The sequence below is a fragment of the Phocoena sinus genome, chromosome 12, assembly GCF_008692025.1.
Source record: "Phocoena sinus isolate mPhoSin1 chromosome 12, mPhoSin1.pri, whole genome shotgun sequence".
NCBI lineage: Eukaryota > Metazoa > Chordata > Mammalia > Artiodactyla > Phocoenidae > Phocoena > Phocoena sinus.
In genome coordinates this window covers 83,496,641-83,510,623 of record NC_045774.1, presented here as the reverse complement: position 1 = coordinate 83,510,623, position 13,983 = coordinate 83,496,641, and the positions used below count along the sequence as shown (strand labels likewise).

General features: G+C 41.4%; 1 protein-coding gene across 1 annotated transcript in view; it reads left to right on the top strand.

The window, feature by feature from the left end:
• Nucleotides 1–13,983, top strand: part of COL19A1 (collagen type XIX alpha 1 chain) — a 356,422-nt gene that overhangs the window by 314,305 nt on the left and 28,134 nt on the right. Inside the window, exons 35-40 of the mRNA XM_032650897.1 lie at nt 1,154–1,207; nt 3,432–3,476; nt 6,458–6,508; nt 6,594–6,638; nt 7,100–7,126; nt 9,240–9,293. Of these exons, the coding sequence (XP_032506788.1) occupies nt 1,154–1,207; nt 3,432–3,476; nt 6,458–6,508; nt 6,594–6,638; nt 7,100–7,126; nt 9,240–9,293 (276 nt within the window). The remainder of the gene's footprint in view (nt 1–1,153; nt 1,208–3,431; nt 3,477–6,457; nt 6,509–6,593; nt 6,639–7,099; nt 7,127–9,239; nt 9,294–13,983) is intronic.

Genomic DNA, 13,983 nt, shown 5'->3' with positions numbered 1-13,983 from the left:
ACGTTGGATGTAGAGGAGCGTTAGCTTTTTTAGCTATAATTTTTCTGGCATCAACCTTAGGGACAGATATTCAGATGGTTACACCCTTACATTTTTAAGCGCCATAAACTAAGAATTTATTTTCTAGACAGAACAAAAAAAAAAAAAAACGGGTCAAGGATTATCAGATTCAATTTACTTTTATTCCTGTTTCTGACTTAAAATACGCTCTACTTTAGTCGGCACTTTTTTCAGCTGTCTCTCTCAAACGCAGCATCAGGGCCTTTTTGTCTTCAGTTACCCTGTTTGCTTAAAACAATCTTTTTTTCCTTTCCCACCTGCTAAACCCAGTCTATCATGAAAGCAGAGCTCAAATCTAGGGTTGCCAGTTAAAATACAGGACATGAGGCTCAATTTGAATTTCATGTAAATAAATACTTTCATAGCATGTTTGTCCCAAATATTGTATTGTTATTTGCTAAGTCTAGCAGCCCTCCTCAAGCCTCAATTTTTCCAACTCTTTCCTTCTTAGGGTGCCTAGGCAAATGGTATGTAGGAATGTAATCGTGTTCTTTCATGTTTTGAATTGTGGGTTTGCCATAATGAAAATGTTACCTTTTATGCTTTCACCACAGTTATATAGAACAAACCTGGCTCTAAATTGTACACTAAAATTAAAAGTTAAGAGAAAGAGTTGTGAAAGGAGCCATGGAAATGATAGCTAACTCTATGCTCAACGAAGATTTTAAACTAAATTTTATTTTCCATTGGTAAAATGCAGATCGCATAACTCACCTTGTTAATTCTGCTCTGTGAAGTATTTAAAATGGTGATCACCACCAAAATTATAGCTCATTTAGGAAGGCATAATGCTATGTAAATTGCCATTTAAACAGCAAGGCTAAATTCTTAAATGTATTAAGAGGTTCCAATTAAGGCCATTAAATGTGGTTGGCCAAGGTGAAAAAGCGACCACAAATACAAATTTTATCCTTCCAAGGGCTTATTAGCAGGATACAGCTGCTGTATCAGCCTGAAGAAATATAAGCTTATAGGACTGATTTTAATTAGGATCAAATGACCTTCAAAGTGTATCAGTTTGAGCAACCAACTTCCAATACCCTTGGCCGTTTGGTTGTTGTTTCTGTGACAAACTTAGTTTTGTGTTTTACAGGGCTTGTTGGGAAGAACGGGACATCCTGGCCCCTCGGGAACAAAGGGTAACAAGGTACAGAGGGAAAGCCTCACTTACTGTCCAGATTGGGGCTTGGGGTAGGGGCAAGGTGAGCCTACTTACAGAGAAATCCATAAAATCAAGCAAAGCCTCAAAGTACTATAGGAGTGATGTCAGGGAAGTGGGCTTGGAAAGACATAGGTCCCAAAATTGGTCTGAAGACAAGAGATATGTTCCCAGGGAAGAGGATGAATAGCACATAGGTGCCACACAGCAAACATCCAAGCTGGACTCAGGGTCCTGGGCATCCACTGTGGGGAAGGATGGGGTGAGGGTCACCTCCCGATGAGGTGCAGGAAGGTAGTTTGTATCTGGAAGTCCAGCCGCAGGTGCCAAGGCTCCCGACAGGAGGCTCGCTCTCAGAACCAACCAGGATCCCAGTAAATGACGTGCTTGCTGAGAAAATCTGCCAAGTTCTGTCCTTAGATGGTCTTAGGAGACATCCGCGAAAGAACCAGCACAACTTGCTTCCTGGGGAGTCCGGTTGACAGGACAGATGGGTTGCTGTGGTCAGCAGGGAGAACCAGCAAAAGAGGTCTCAGCAGGAAGATCACACAGTTACCCCATTTAGGATCTAAAGTGTCACCCACAGTGTGATAGAGCCACCACATGAGTCACATGGACTCTTTGGATGAGAGAAGTTTAAGAATCCAGAGGCCATGTGAGCCACTCAAGTGGCTTCTACCTCAAAATGACCACAGTGGGGCATAATGGCATCAAGGAGCAAAGGAATCCCCCCAAACTAAAAGGCAACACGTGCTTATTCTGGACAGTCTCAGCACAGTTTCTCTGATAGCATCCCAGGGAGCTTGCCCAACTCCACCAGCCTTTTTGATTTGTTCTCGATGGAAATTATTCAGTCAGAGATTTGCCTTTTGAAGTTAATGGGAATTCCACACCGAGATGAGTTTTGGGGCACAATCGAGAATGAAAATATGACTATTAATTGTGCCGGAAAAAAAAAGTCCTTTCAATAGGCGCATATTTTCCTTGTTTGTCATCCTCTCACAGTTCATGAGAATCATGATATGATTCTCTGAAGGACGCTGCCAGCAGAGCCCCATGCGTCTTAGAGAGAGAGCCACAAGCAGAGCAGTTTGGGAAAAGATACAATATACTCATGGTCACTCCTTCTCAGACAGATACATTGCAAGAAAAACTTAACAGTTGGTTTTTATTGATAAAGATACAATCAAAATGTTTCTAGGATTCTTTGGTTACTGAAAAAATGGGGAGATTGGAATGAAATCCTTCATCAAATTTATGAAAACAGACTAAAATCCCTCAAAATTCTTGGGCATTTTAAAGTAGGAATTTTACTCTCTCTGGATTCTTTTTTAATGAACCATTTCTTGCCATCACCCCTGATATTGAGGGACTCAAAAGATTTTATGAGGCTATTATTCTAAAAAAAAAAAAAAAAAAAAAAGCAGTTACAGGAAAAACTGGTTAAAGGCACCAAAAGGAGTATCATACCTCTGTTTATCACGGACCAATAAGCATCCTATGTTTTATCAAAATATAGATGAAATCCCATTTTTCAAGTTTCAACTTGAATGCATTTCTCACACATTTCATTTTCAGTCTGCTGTGCCTGGAAGCAGAATGTCTGAGGCTGTTTACATTGTAAAGAACATTTCCCTTATACAGCGTTGTACCACGGTCACTTGCTCAGTGGGACATGCCTGATATTCACTTAGGATGTGAAAGAAGGTTTTCCTCCTGCAGACACACACAGGTTGTGATTTTCTACTTTAGTCAGAGCATGTGGATGCCCTCTCTGGTTCCCAGAAGATGAAGGTGGTGGAGGTGAGGCTAGAAGCGAGGGTCTGACCCAAAGAGCCGTGTCCCTGAGCTGCCCCAGCCTTCAGGAAGTGTGCTCTGCACCCCCATGTGGGGAGAGTTCCCCCAGCTGCGCTCGAAGTCCAGGACCTGGTCACCTGCTTGTCTGGCTCCATCTAAAAATAAGCTTCATCCCTGGTGCTCACACCGTGAGGATCTGAATGCCTGTGGGAAAAGGCGTTTACCTTTCCCGTGGTCTAGTAATGTTAATTCTCCAGGTGAAGGGAAAAGCCCCGCTGAATAAGACTTTGCAAGGGTGAACAAGACAAGTCATATTGACTTCAGAATGTGGCTCTCGGAACAAGCGCAGTCGGGTCCATAAACCTGGAGTAGAAATGTCTAAGCCGTTGATGTTGGTCTGTGTACCCCCTTGCAGGGCAGCGAGGGACCCCCTGGGAGACCCGGACCACCTGGACCACCTGTGAGTTGTTTCAGGTTTAAAACATAAATTCATGCATCTAATTCAGACTTGTATAAACAACAAGGTCCTATTGTATAGCACGGGGAATTATGTTCCATATCCTGTAATAAGCCATCATGGAAAAGGAAAAAAAAGGATTTTACTTTTTTTGTTTGTTTTTTTGTTGTTTTTTTAAATAGACTTTATTTTTCTTGGATGATTTTTTATGTTTGCAGGAAAATTTCACAGAAAATACAAAGAGTTCCCATATGGTCCTGCCACACACACGCAGTTTCCCTTATCATTAATATCTTAACATTAGTGTGGAATTGTACTCTTTAAAAGTATAAACTTTATGGTATGTGAATTTTATCTCGGCTTAAAAACCAAAAACATATGTATAAAGTTCCTTCTAACCCTGATATAATGATTTTTCAGTGGCATGTATAACAAAATTATTATTATGAAGTATATGTCGAGAAATATTATTTGTCACATTAACTATCCAGGTAATATAATTTCTCTCTTAGAGTAGAATTTTTTACAGTTGACGAACTGATATTGATACATTATTATTAACTAAACTCTATAGTTGACCCTGGGGTTTACTCTTTTGGTTGTATGGTCCATTAGTTTTGATAAGTGCATAATCTCACGTATCCACCATTACAGTACCATACAGAACAGTTTCACTGCCCTGAAAACGTCCTGTGCCACACTTGTTCATCGCTCACCTCCCTGTCCCTCCAGCCGCTAGAAACTGTTGGTTTCTTTACTATCTCTATATTTCTGCCTTTTTCAGAATGTCCTATAGTTGAAATCAAAAAAAAAGCTTTTATGACTCAGAGGTCAGAATACATTTAGATATTCTCAAGGATAAAAGTCATCTGAGTTTTATGTATAAATGTGAATGACAGCCAGGGTGGCTTAGGGGAGCCCTGATTCCCGCCTTAGCTCAGCCCTGAGGCACACTGCTCGGATTTGCGGACTGTGGGCCTCCCTGCTGTGGACTCAGTTCAGGTGGGTGTGCACCCCTACTCTCCACCTCCTGCCTGGGGGACCCTGGGAAAGTCATTTAACCTCAATGAGCCTCATTCACAGAAAAGACAGGGGCTGTAAAAAGACATCCCTTCCGGCAGTGTGAGTTGGTAGAAAAATTCTGTTGTGCTGTGTGTGTTCATTACCATCTATGATGCCCGAGATGCAAGGAAATTCTATTTATATGGCGCCTAGTGAAAGAAATGTACAAGGGCCACCGCTGCTTTCGTGCTAGGGATTGAGACAGACGTGCACATTGTCGGTAGGCTGAGGAGGACAGGGGCCTCTCTCTGGAGCAAGTCTGCCCTCAAGTGGGGTCTCGCTCAAACAGCATCACAGCGTCCGTCCGGCCAAGCGTTCTTTCCCACCTGCCTCAGAGGGAGAGGTGAAGAAGCCAGACTCCTCCAGAAGGGGCAGAATTCATCCATGACTTTGTTTTTTTTGGAGAAACACAATCAGAAGTTTAATAACATGTGCGCTTCCTGTATGCAAGGGAGACATCCAGGAAAACTGTGTGACGCCCTGAAATGGCCCAAGTCCTCACCTTAAGTACCATCCTCATCTAAAAACAAGAGAAAGGAAGGGAATGGCTGCTGTGCAGTTTCACGTCTCAGCTTTCTCCACTGGTAAGAGTTTCTTGAGATGCTGGAGACAACAAAGATACATCGCTACTCTGCATGCAATCGCACGTTGGCGCGCATCAGTGAATATGCTGGCACTCGGTTTCCCTAAACGTGCTCTTCATTTTTGTTTTACTTACCTTCTCCCTTGACAAGGAAGCAGAGCAGGCAGCATTTGAGGCTCAAACACTAAAATACCCTCCCTCCCCCGTGGACAGAACAGCAAAATACAACATGAGGTCCCAAAGGGGACCTCTATTTTACGATGGACTTAAGAAATCTCCCTTGCCCCCCAGCCCGATTCTCCAAAACTATTTATTCTTCAAAACAAATTAAATGTTGTCTTTTCTGTGAAGCACCCCCCTGCGGCCCTGGGAATCTCAGACAAAAGTATCCTTCCCCCTCCAGGACTAAATACAGTAGACATTCAGCAGTTGTCACATGAACGAGTGAAATACTGAAGGAATAAACGAACAGAGCATTTTTCCTTCCTTCACAAGTGTTTGGAAGATGCATGCAAAGCATGCGCCCTGAGCACCACTGACCGCCGTGGTCCAAAAACGGCAATGATGGCTCTTCAGTTTTGCAGCTGAAGCGTGGAAATCACAATACAGGAAAACGCAGGTTATGATTCTATGGGAATTTTTAAAAAGAAGGCTAGGAGATCCTAACTAAAATTTTCATATGCAAATTTTTCCTGAATGCCAAAATGTACGATTTTGAAAGCCCCTCACATTAGTTCTCTTTAAGTGTTAGTTGCTCTGGGACTTTGCATTCACGGGTCAATTTATTAGGAAGTTCCTCTTCCCTGTTGTTCTAAAGAACATGTTTTTGTAGAAACATCCATGCAGGGTTGTGAGTAACAACATCTCCCCCATTTCCCTTAATTTTCTATTTGGTATGAAGAGAGTGTGGAAAAAAATTACCTTTCAGCAGCCCAATTGTTCCCTGTTCACATCTTCATCAGCACTCCTGTGTTATGGCCTGCAGGTCAGCAGGCTGTAAACAGTTAGCATAAATTGGCAATTCAGAAACTGAATTTTAATGAGCAAATAGTATCTTCCTCTGAATGCATTAGTGTCTCATCTGTCAAGCCGGCACATTCGTCACAGCCCCACCCAAAGTGTGCGCGCGTGCTCCACGTGGAGCCCACATGCCTTCTGGTTTCTTCTTCTACGTTTGCTTTAGAAGAACCAAAAATGGGAACGTTGTTATTTTTACCGATAACATGAAACTCAGTTTCTAAAATAGAGTAGGAAAAATATCATTTGGTGAAACAACAAAAGGTAGAGATGCTCACTATTAACTTCAAAGGATAACTCCATGTTTCATTTCTTTCCTAAGGGTGTACCATTCAATGAAGGAAATGGAATGAGCAGTTTATATAAAATCCAGGTATTTACTTTTCTAATTATGTAAAATCACTTTCCGGCTGTGGGTTACTACAAATTCTTCTCACCTTTGTCTTTTTCTTTTGAAGGGAGGTGTGAACGCTCCCAGTTTTCCAGGGCCACCTGGCCCCCCTGTGAGTACCGTTTCTTACCACCAAGCATATTTTAGCTGAGCAGCCTCACACACACACACACACACACACACACACACACACACACACACAGACCTCCTAAGTTCACTGAAAAGTATGTGTTACAAATATAAAGAAAATTTTCTGCAGGAGGAAATAAATGAAACCAATTATAATAACATTGGGGAAATGTACACAGTCAAAATAAAGGAAAACAGCATTCTGCGTTGCGGTGTCACTTTTTGGAAACCTGAGAACTAAATCAATGTCCAAGCAATCACCGTCATGGGAGTTCCATCAAGTTATATTTCCTCATCTTATTATGCTTCAAATCCAAACCATAGCAAAACAAAACCGGCAGATATTTTTATGTGTATTAAAGCCAATTGGATAAAAATTCTTCATAGTTTGTAAGTTTGCTTCGGTCGTTATTTTCAAGATGACTTCTCATATTTTTCTTATAGGGCCCCAAAGGTGATCCTGGCCCAGTGGTATGTATATTCCCATGTTTTGTGTCATTTAGAAAATAAATCTTTATTCGAGTTTGAAAGAAGACCTTCAGGAGAGATGCCTGCCTTCGGAGATGTCCCTTGGTTACATGGAGGAAGCGGGCACCTCCTCGTGTCAGGATGCCTCGGTCCTGATGTGTCCCTGCCCTTGACGCTCTTCCATCAGTGTGATTTTGAAAGTCACCCTGGGCTGGAGGAAGACGCATGTAAAGCTCCCGAGAAATAGGACACTTTCTTCCAATAGGACTATTTTGATGATTGGTTCCATGTTCAGGAAATCGCAGGCCCTTTCATTACAGTGGAGTTTGGTAAAACTAGATGAATAAATTTTAAACAAGTGAAAGAAGAGCCATAAAAAGCAATCTTTTTACATCTAAATAGATTTTCAAAGGAGACGCATGAAAGAGCTTATTTTTTGTTATTGGGCAATATATATTAAAAGCCAATTTGTTTTCCCCTATGAAATGCCCAGTTTGTAGCATATTTCCGAAATATGTCATTTAGAAGTTTCCGTTGTTTCATTACTCATGCTGTGCTTTCTTTATCTGTAACGTTTTTTAATGCTTTCACCTCCCCCCGCATATCCTTCATTCCAATCTGAACCTTCTTTCATCTTATTGATAAAAAATTCCTCCTGGTCTTTCCTTCTCATACTCACACACACAAGCTTCCCCTCTGAATCATTCAGGGACACGTAGGCTTCTCGCTGACTTTTCTGGAACACCCAAGTTTTTAAATTAGTAACTGTAGGTTAAGGTGAGAAACCTTTTTAAAAAGTATTATAATAAAGGATAAATTATAATTCACTTGGATTCGAAAGCACGTGGCAACGAAAATGTAGACAGCAATTGAGTAGAATTTGAAGAGATTAGGCTTCAAATTTTTTTAGCTGCGACAAAGAATAAAGAATAAAAACTAAGTGGATGACGTTCCTTGCTTTTAGAGATGTGAATTAAGTGGGTGAAGCACAAAAACAGAAATGTGGAATCATGAAATTAACTACCGAGTAAACCTTCAGGTTTATCTTAGATAAAACTTTAGATTATCCCTTTGGGCTCCATGTCACCACCACCGGACAACTCATTTCCGACCAGTTGCCCCGAATAGAGAAATACTACCTCATAGCATAGAGATAGATAAGCCAGGAATGGTGGAGTCACAGGTCACAGAGCAGAAAATGGAAAAGTCCCATCGGGGTAAGTATGGGGAGATATACTCTTCCAGCATCCTTCAGATCCCAGGACACCAGATCCGTACCACTGTTTCTAATCTTCTCAGTGAACCTTTACAGATAAAAATTACCCTTAATTGAATTTATTATCTTCTGAGGCACTCCATTTCATTCCCTTGATATTCAATTTATAATTGGCTTTCAATTAAATATTTATTATTAGCTACTTTCAGACAAATATTGATTGATCGGCTGAGCAAAGTTGGCAGCTTCCTTCACCCTGACCTTTCTAAATGGGTTCCTTGAGGGCCTAGAGGTTCCAGTCATCTGGGACCAGACACCAGCATATGTAACAGCTTTTTTTTTTTTTTTTTTTTTTTAGCAGAAATGCTTACCTGTCTCCTCTCGGTGAGCCATCATAAATAACTGCTCCTGGGCTGTCCTCTGAAGCATCCACAATTCATATCCAGCTCCAGGAAATATTGAGGGATTTTAAACTTTGAGAGCTCCATCTTCATCCACTCTTAAAGACTTTAGTCTTGTTTTCTGATAATCTAGAAGGCTTAGGTACCTTATAAATTGGCAAAGTTTATTAAAGCCCAGTCTTTCCTTCTAATTCTTATTGAAATTGGAGTTATCACTGACTAGAGGGATTCGTTCAGAGCAGATTCTTCATCAGGATAAAAACAATTAGTTAGAAAAGATACTCATACTTCTCCAGGGAATAGCTTTATTTTCAAACCGTTCCCAAATATCAAATGCAAGAATACAGATGCTTGAAAATAGAGTGTATTATTTACTTGCTAAATTACCAATTGATGTTTGAGGGAGTATTTTTTGGCAAAAAATATCTTTGCTTTTGAAATCAATGCTTAAAAAACCTTTTGACCATCTCTTCTGTGTTCTTATGTTCATATTTAACAGGGAGAACCTGGTGTGATGGGGTTGCCAGGATTAGAAGGATTTCCTGGTATAAAGGTAAGTGCAGGGTTAGACGTGTGATCACTGATTCAACATTCAAAACTGTTTATGGAGCACCTACTGTTGGACCAGGAACTGTTTTAGGTTTGGGGATGTATAAGGGAACAAAAGAGACAAAAATTATGTTCTAAGAAGGGGATACAGAAACTGAAAGAATAAACACAAATAATGAAATAATATCGTTGGTAAGTGCTGTGGGAAGAAAAAGTAGAGGCAGGTTGAGGGCATCAGGAGTGCGGAAGGGAAGGGTATCATTTTAAATCGGGTGGTCTGAGAAAGCAAGAACAGAGCAGACTTGGAAGAGGTAGGGGGCAGTTAGCCAAGCCCCCTCAAGCCAGAACGAAGAATGTTCCAGGCAAGGTGAGTAAGTTCTAGAGATGTAGTGTATAGCAAGGTGACACTAGGTAACCGTGCTAAACTGTGCGCTTGAAATCTGCTAAGCGTTTTCACCACACGCACATGCACACACACACACAGTGACCTGTGTGAGGTGATAGGGATGTGAATTATTTTGACTGCGGTGATCATTTCACAATGTATACGTATATCAAATCATGTTGTACACCTTAAATATATACAACTAAAAAAATTTTTTTAAAAGAAGAAAAAACAGCAGGTCTAAATGCCCTGAGGCAGAGCACTCCTGGTACATCCAAGGAGACCCGGGGAGTGAGCGAGGGGATATGTTAGGAGATGAGGTCAGAGAGGTGGGGTGGCAGTTAGGAGCAGCCCCACCAGGTTGAGGTCAATGCTACTCACTGGCCAGTGCAGTCCCAGTGCCAGTCTGCAGACTCGTTATGGATTCTGGGGCAAGGTGAGCACAGAGATGGAGGGAAAGCATTTAAGCAGCTTGTCTGGCAGCTTGACTTTTGACGTTGCCATGATATCCAAACCTGTGACCAGTAGACTCACCCTGGATCGTGATGCATTAGAAAATTAATAAGTAAATAAACTGCTCCTTCACCACAGGTAGTTTGAGAAGCACTAATTAATAAAGAGGCTTACCAGCCATTGTACGGACTTTATCCTTCACCCTGAGGGAATACGGAGCCAGCAGTGGTTTCTGAGTAGTAGAGTGATGGGGCCCACAGCTGGAGAGTGAGGATGGGGCAGGGAAGACACTGTTCCTGTAGACGGGGGGAGTGGTGTCGGCTCGGATAAGAGCAGAAACGGTGGCGGTCCTGAGGAGCAGATAGGTTATGGACGTGCTGTGAAGGCAGAGCGACAGGATTGATGGGATGTGGGTCTGAGAGAAGAGTCGAGGACGGCTCCATGGTGTTGACCTGAGCAACTGGCGTGGCAGGGCGTCATCAACAGAAATGAGGAAAGCTACAGATAGACAATGATCCAGAGTATAATTTTGGACATGGGACTGAGGTTGGAAGACAATGATCCAGAGTATAATTTTGGACATGGGACTGAGGTTGGAAGTATCTATTAGACAGCAAAGTGAGGGTATTGAGTAGGCAGTACAGTATAAAAGTATGGAGTTTAAAAAAGAGTCTCAGGGAATTCCCTGGCAGTCCAGTGGTTAAGAATCCACACTTCCACTGCAGAGGGCATGGGTTCGATCCCCGGTAGGGGAACTAAAATCCCACATGCTGCGTGGTGCAGCCAAAAATTTAAAAATAATAATAATAATAGAGAGTCCAAGTGAAGATACAGGTTGCTTGTCTAAGCATATAGATGCCGTCTGAAAGTCAGAAGGCTGGATAAGATCACCAAGAGAATGACAGTGGATTCTTTTAAAAGAGAAGAGGATCAGTCAACTATACTCCAATAAAAATTAATTTAAAAGACAAAAAATTAAAGACAAAAAGAGTGTTGTTTATTCACTCAAAAAAATGGAAGAGGGTCAAGGACTGAGCCCCGAGGCCCTCCAACATTAAGATCAGGAAGAAAAGGGGGAATGAGTAAGGGAGACTGAGGAGGAGTGACCAGGGAAATAGGAGGAAATATTGGCTTCCTGGAAATCAAGCAAAGGTCACGTAGCAAGAAGAGAGAGTGAAAATCTGTCTCAATCCTACAGATAGGTCGAGTAGGATGGGGTCAAGTAGGATGGCGGAGTACTGTCACGTATCACCAGGGGAGTGATTACTGTTTCACTGTGTTGGTAGGACCAATTGCTGGACTTGAATGGGTTTAAGAGAGAATAACAAAAAAAGATTTAGAGACAGCAAATACAGTTTAAACAGTGCTTAAGGAGTTTTGCTGCAAAGGAAAGTAAAGAACTGGGCCAGCAGCTGCTGGAGGAGATAGGGCAAGGTTTGCTAAAACGAACTTTAAGACCACAGAAGTAGCAGACTGTTACTGTGCTGAAGAAAGGGGAGGGGGATGATGAGATAGGAGGAGAGGCGAGAATTGCTGGAATGACATCCTTAGATAGCTAAGAGGAAAGGGGACCTAGAGCATAAATGCAGGGTTTGGCCTCAGAGAGAAGCATGGATAGTTCATCTATGGTAACGGTTGGGAAATCAGAGAACAGGGGTACAGATGCTGGTATGTGGGCACATGAATTGGTTGGAGTCTATAGAGGTTCTTTTCTGATTGCTTCAGTTTTCTCAGAGATGGAGGAGTCCAGGTCATCATCTGAGAGTGTGGTAGGGAGAAGAGGTTGGAGATTTAAGGAGAAGGTCCTCTCAGAGAGAGGGAAAATCCAGGGACCACAGAGTGTGGTGGCTGAGCAGAACCCCCTAGAGCCTCGGCTGGTCCGTGGCCTGTTAGGAACCCGGCCGCACAGCAGGAGGGGAGCGGCAGGCGAGCAGTGAAGCTGCGTCTGTATTTACAGCCCCTCCCCATGGCTCGCGGTACCGCCTGAGCTCCGCCTCCTGTCAGCATTATGGTGAGCTGTATAATTATTTCACTATATATTACAATGTGATAATAATAGAAATAAAGCACACAATAAACCTAATGTGCTCAAATCATCCCCAAACCATCCCCCCTCCCCCACCCCAGTCTGTGGGAAAATTGTCTTCCACAAAACCGGTCCCTGGTGCCAAAAAGGTTGGGGACCGCTACCCTACAGGTTCATGGTCATGAACGGAAGTGAGATTATGTACCAGGTACATACACTCAGGCAAAGGCACAGAACAGGAGGGGAGCTGGCTTTAAACAAGGCTCCGGTTTTGACAAGTGAGTGCAAGAAGCAAGAATGGGCCAGGAAGCCAACAGTATACACGAGGGGGTGATTATAACAAGTGACTGTGGAATTTAAACTAGATAAATAAGGAGGAGGGGCCATCCGGGCAATGAAGGATAATGAAAATTTTGAATCATGGATGGATTAGAGATCTTGGTGACATCAAAAGTTTTGGGGGTTCAAAGTACTCAAGGGAGTGATTTAGAATGATGGAAGATGGTGGTCCAAGGTTGGAATGCGTGCAGTGGAGGTTATGGAGGGATATAGTTATTGTTTTTGACAAGGTCTCGGGTATAGCTATGGAAATAAGAGGCCATACCATTAGGGGAGAGTGGTTCAAAGAACTGTGAGACCCGATTGTTGGAAGGAACATCTTACCAGAGAGGAGCTCTCTTAACATTCACCTTTATCAGATATGCAAATGTTTCCATTGAATGAAAAGCTCCAGTATATTCATTTCCAGGGTAAAAATCCTGTAATTAAAAAAGGGCAGAGTGGAACTGACAAGGATTCCCTGTTTACATCCTTCACCCATTTTTCTACTAGTTCTTTTTTTTTTTTTTTTGACTGTAGCTATGCTTTATATATTAAAGATACTACTTCTATCTTATATGGTAGAGGCTTTATCCTGGTTGGTCCTTGCCTCTCATTTTTATGTTTAATCTTATTCTATATGTAAATATAACTTTTATGTGGTCAAATGTAAAACTGTTTTCCTTTATGATTTCTTATTTTGCTTTTATGCACTAAATGACTTTCGTTCTCATTCTCAAGCAAAATCAGATAATATGACTTGATTTTCTTCTAGTTCTTATTAATTCATTTTATTTTTATATAATCTATATGGGATTTATATGGAGTATAATGCAAAGAAGGGAATCAGATTTTTTCAAAGAAATTATTCAGTTATTAGCATTATTTGTTGAATAATACAGCCCTTTCTTTACTAAAATTCTATTACAAATGTTGGTTTGTTTCTGAGGTTTCTGTTATATTGCATTGATATACTGCTTAATCTTGGGCCAGTATTCCATTATTGCAATTATTATAGCTTTATTGTATGTTGAAATACGATATTGCTAACCTCTTTATTATTCTTCTTTTATTTTTTCTCTTATCCTCGAATATATTTATTATCCCAAGTGAACTTTAATATCATTCGATCAAGCCACAATTTGTAAAAATTGCATTAATTTATAAATTAGTTTGGGTGGTAATGACACCTTTATAGCACTGTCATGCCCTCCAAGAACAAAACATCTCTCTCCATTTAATCAAGTCTTCTTTTATGTCCCTTAGGGAACTGTGGAAGTTTTTTAATGTAGATTCTGCTCAACAAAAAATTGCCATTTTATTACCCCATATATAATCAGAAGTATTTTTAGCCTTGTCGGCTTTATCTAAAATACCACATTGCCTTTGGAAAAAGGGTTGAGTCAGTCCACTGTTCAGAGCAATTCCAGGGCTCTTCTTATTGGCCTAAAGAGGAGAAGCTACAAAATCCCCAGTTCTAAACACATTTATTCTAACCTACATCCAATGAGA